This window comes from Zingiber officinale, chromosome 5B (assembly GCF_018446385.1).
Source record: "Zingiber officinale cultivar Zhangliang chromosome 5B, Zo_v1.1, whole genome shotgun sequence".
Lineage (NCBI taxonomy): Eukaryota > Viridiplantae > Streptophyta > Magnoliopsida > Zingiberales > Zingiberaceae > Zingiber > Zingiber officinale.
This window is the reverse complement of record NC_055995.1, coordinates 82093595-82098673: the sequence shown is the minus strand read 5'-3', so window position 1 is coordinate 82098673 and position 5079 is coordinate 82093595. Positions and strand designations below refer to the sequence as shown.

The 5079-nt window shown below is 42.8% G+C and overlaps 1 protein-coding gene across 1 annotated transcript; it reads left to right on the top strand.

The window, feature by feature from the left end:
• The first annotated feature begins 3444 nt into the window (after nucleotides 1–3444).
• Nucleotides 3445–4840, top strand: LOC121986783 (peroxidase 57-like). The gene is made up of 4 exons (XM_042540723.1): nucleotides 3445–3660; nucleotides 3756–3944; nucleotides 4037–4208; nucleotides 4321–4840. The coding sequence occupies exons 1-4, from the start codon at nucleotides 3445–3447 to the stop codon at nucleotides 4728–4730; spliced, it is 987 nt and encodes a 328-aa protein (XP_042396657.1). The 3' UTR covers nucleotides 4731–4840.
• The last annotated feature ends 239 nt before the right edge of the window (nucleotides 4841–5079 follow it).

Sequence of the window (5079 nt, the reverse complement as noted above, 5' to 3'; positions counted from 1 at the left end):
CACTCGATCATCCGAGGGATCCACGTGACAGGTGCAAGCCCGTGTAAGGACGTTTGAGAGATAATCTTGAAGAGGAAATAGGAATATTCAAGAGAGTAGGATGGATCTTGTGATTAGTTTCTTGTATCTTGATAGATTAATAAGTTGTGGGCTTCTATGTTGATATCCGAGGAAGGCATAGTAATAGGTGCGCTTCTGTGTAAGGACAACGTAGGTTCACGTCTAATTGATCATATTTAGATACATTTCTCAGTCCTTAGCCGGTTATCTATTGCAAGAGAGAACCGGCAACTTTCTACAAATGTTTGGCAATTGAGGGATAAGAATTGGTGAACCATTTACATTCAAGAAATCTTACAAAGAAACCGAAACTCCTAGAATCTCCCCTTATCATAACTCAAAACACTAAACTCTTGTTTGTTGATCTTTAATATTAGATTTGTTACCTTCACTTTGCATTTGAAACAATTGGATAGTTGTTTAGCTAATTCGCATTGAGGCATTTCTAGTGCTTATTCCAGTCCCTGTGGATACGATAATCTTTTATATTACTTGCGACATTTCCGTACACTTGCGGAGCGTAACAGGCCTGTAGATGTAAGAGGATGCAAAATAGGTGTTGGATGCAGAGCATATAGTAGTAATAGAGTGTCATGCCTATAGCAGTAAGAGGATGTAGAGCCCTATGGTGAAGGGTGCAGAGCCTATAACAGCCAGAGGATGCAGAGCCCCAAGGTGAAGGGTGCAGAGCCTATAGCAGTGAGCGGATGCAAAGCCCCATAGTGAAGGGTGCAGAGTCCCATGATGAAGGGTGCAGAGCCTATAACACACATGATCGGGGAGCTGGGCTCCTTGACCCTGATCGTAGAGTAAGGTTCCTAGGCTGTAATCAAAGAGCGAGGCCCCTAGATCCTGATCGGAAAGCTATACTGTGTCACTGATTGGGAAGCTGTGTTCCTAGTGTCTGATCGAGGAGCTGGGCCCCTAATGTATGATCGGGGAGCTGAGCCCCTAGTGTCCGATCAAAGATCGAAGACCCTAGTCTTTGATAAGGAACTAGGGTCTTACTCTCTTATCAGGGTGTATAGCAGATCCTATAATCGTAAAAGGGAGTAGAGCCCGTAGCGTACCTGATTGAGGAGCCGTGCCAACCGATTGAGGGTTGGTCTCGATCCCTTGACTCCCGAATACCCACAGAGTCATGGAAAAAATATAATAAAAAAACTAACCTGTCGGCCAGCTGAAGCTCCAACTCAATTCCTTGACTCCCGAATACCCGTGGAGTGAGGGTAGAATATAATATGTTCGTCGGGATCCTCCGAGACTGTGATAATGGCAGAGAACCACCCAACGTCATTTATCTTCACGTTCCAGAACAGATGGAGAAGATTCCCACATATGGTGCCAAATTGATCCTATTCGGAATCTGAGTCGGACGAACCGCCGGGTGAGATGGATGGAATGTTGATCAAATCGTGACGTCCCAGAGGGGGGCTATGCTGTGTTGGCTTCTATGTTTACTAAGTTGTCAAAAGTCCTCTGGTCAACGCTACCTGCAACCAGTGACCGGTTGCCCCCGGTCCCTGAAATTTCGAGACTCGAGGTAGATCCAATGAATATATGAGTAACAGGCTAATAATATAATAGTTAAATAAATGAGGGGTGAGTACGAAAAACGTACCCTGGCCCATGGGGCGCCCTTGGATGGGACACTGCTTGAGTGGTTGTGATTCGGGAGAGAAGATGACGCCGAGCCGAATGAAGAGCTAGATCTAACGACGAGGAGCCGGACGCGATGACACAAAACCTGATGCGACCTCGACACGTAGGCCGAATTATGACATCGGCGCGTAGGCCGGCATAAGACATCGACGCACAGGCTGGGATAAAATATTGGCTCGTAGGTCAGGATATGAAATCGGCATGCGGGCCGGGGTACAATGGACACACACAAATAAGACAACGATGTGAGGATCGGAATGTAGCCTCGGCTCGAAAGCCGAAACTCAGCAAAGACGGAGCATGATCAGATCGGCGTCCATTGGCGGCGAGGGTCAGGAAGCCTGACCCCCATTGAAGGCATACGACAATGCGGATGATCCGGAGGTGGAATAAGATGAGGCGATAAGAGAGGCAACGCTGTGGCGTTCTAGAGCATTGATTATGAACCAAATAAAAATAAAATATTAGCATTACTTTGATTAAGTTAATTTCTGCTATGTATTTTTTGAAAATTATAAAAAAAATGACAAACGTTATTCACACTCCTCTCTAAGTTTTTTTTTTTTTTTCAAATATCCCTGATTAAATTTATGAAAAAAAAAGAATTATTCATCAAATTAGTATTAGGATACGAATGTTCTTTCTTTTATTAATCTGACAATTGACATAGAAATTATCCTATTTACGAAAAAACTATTAATGGCCTCTTACAATTTTGTCCTATTGTTGCTACGAGGAAGGATGCAAACTGCCTTGTCTTCTTTTATTACGCCAGTTGCTAATTTGGGCAGTTAACTCTATTTTTTTTTTATTCCAACCCAACCTTAATTTTGTTAGTGTTAAATCATGTCCTCTCAGGGAAATTCCACTCGTTCCGTGTGGTTGACTTGAATATTGTAGCCTTTATTGCTCCCCAACTTTGACGACGATGTACATGAGTTGTTTTATCATGTCAACGCCTTTAATAATCCCATTTATAATAGAGTGATAAACAGTGCTTTTCAGGAAAAAATTGCTTGCAAAAACAATTAGTAAAATGAAACTTGTTCTGCTAGCTTTTGCCTCTGAAGTTCATGAGAGTTACTCTGGTGAAAAATAAGGAAAAGAGATAAATGATGAAAAAAAACAATGCATAATTAATTATGATTAAATTCATTTCTCCATTAATGTAGAAAAAGTGATTATTTCATCTCAGTTATCTCTCACAGTTCGTACCTATGGTTTTTATGTAAAAGTAAGAATCTACCATCCCTTCACATGTTCAACCTCACTACTACTGTGAGAAAGTAATTGGAAAGTTGTAATACAGGAAGATTTTTTTTTTCTCGGCATGATATCAATTTATAACTCATTTCTCCATGGATCTGCAATATATAACTAGTACGGGACGAAGAAACATTATCATTTGTTTGAATCATCCTATACCCAACTGGCCAAGCATGATGGCATTACAAATTATTAAGGAATTGTCCAAAGAAATTGGAATATTAAAATCGGCGGCGACTGGATGTATATATATATATATATATATATATAATCTAAATCTAGATTCTTGTTCTCGGCCAACACGTCGTGGAAACAAGCACTGCACGTCGACTATCTCAATCCAAGCACATTGCAAGGACAAATCATGTTATATAAACACCGGTATCCTGCCTCCTCTCTTCAACAACCTGCTTGATCAATCGCCAGCAATTAATATATATATATCCAGAAAGCAAAATGGCCATAGCCGCCGCCGCCGCCCTTGCTCTGCTTTGCCTCTTGGCTGTCGTCCCCACCGGCCACGGTGCTCTGCAGGTGGGATTCTATAAAGGGAAATGCAACGGCACCGACGTGGAAGCGACCGTCAAGAGGATCATCGCCTCCCGCTTTTCTCGTGATAGAACCATCGTTCCCATCCTCCTCCGCCTCCACTTCCACGACTGCTTCGTCAGGGTACTACTATAATTATATATTTCAAGAATTAGAATTAGAATTAGAATTAGAATGTAATTGATCGATCATACGATCGAATTAAATGAATTAACTAGGGATGCGACGCTTCCATACTTTTGGATGGGAAAGGTGGGAAGAAAGCCGAGAAGGATGCAGACCCAAACAAAAGCGTCAATGGCTACGACGTAATCGACCAGGTGAAGTCTGCTCTGGAGAGCAAGTGCCCCGGCGTCGTCTCCTGCGCCGATATCATCGCCATTGCCACCAGAGATGCTGTCGTCCTGGTAAAATATATTAAATTCTTCGATCATTCATAATTCAATTTGTTAATTTGGGTTTCTTGATAAAACATTTCGTACGTTTTGCATTCATACAGGGCGGTGGGAAACAGTATACTTATTCAGTTCAAACGGGGAGGAGGGATGGCAACGTCTCAGTCGCATCGGAAGCCGACAGTAATCTCCCTGGACATACATTATCTGCTTCTCAGGCTATTGCCAAGTTCAAAACGAAAGGGCTCAATGCATCAGACACAGTGCTACTACTTGGTACATTATATATATGCTTACCGATCATTTCATTTTTTAAACCCTAGTAAGTAGCTAGTCATGAGAATTCTTAAATTGTTAATTATATAGTCTCTTAATTTAATTAATACAGGGGCTCACACTGTTGGGATCACTCACTGCTCCTTCGTCCGACCACGCCTCTACAACTACAACAACTCCGGCAAGGCCGATCCCGCCATGGACCCCGCCCTCGTCTCCAGGCTCAAGTCCACGTGCCCCTCATCGAGACCTACCGCCAACAACTTCATCGTCCTCGATCAGAGAACACCGTTGACGGTGGACAACAGCTACTACAAGCAGATCCTAGCGAGGAGAGGCATCCTCAAGGTGGACCAGAACATTGCGACCGATAAGTTGACCAACGCCACCGTCAAGGCGCTGGCCACCGGCTCCAGCTTCCCGACTCTGTTCGGCCGCGCCATGGTGAGGATGGGCGCCATCCAGGTGCTCACCGGGAAACAGGGACAGATTCGCAAGTCCTGCAGAATCGTCAACAAATGAAGCTAGCTTATAAATTATCTGCATGCGTCTGATAATTCTAGCTACATATATATTTGCTTTTTCAATCTTTAATTTTGTAATGACGTTGCTTAATTTGTCCATCTGATAATAATGAGAATTGAGGAGATGATATTTTGTTTTCCTTGTGAAATATCAGAAATTACGAGACCGAATGAAGTGATTTTATGTGGTTCTTCACCTTTGTGATATCAACAAGGAATTGGCATATGCTTCTTTTGAAAAATCTAACCGATTAATATACGGCGAATAAGATAGGGTCCTAGAAGTTGAAGTCAAAGTCAAGATGATCAACTAAGGTGGCGGTCAAAACTAGAGAGGGGTCAACAAT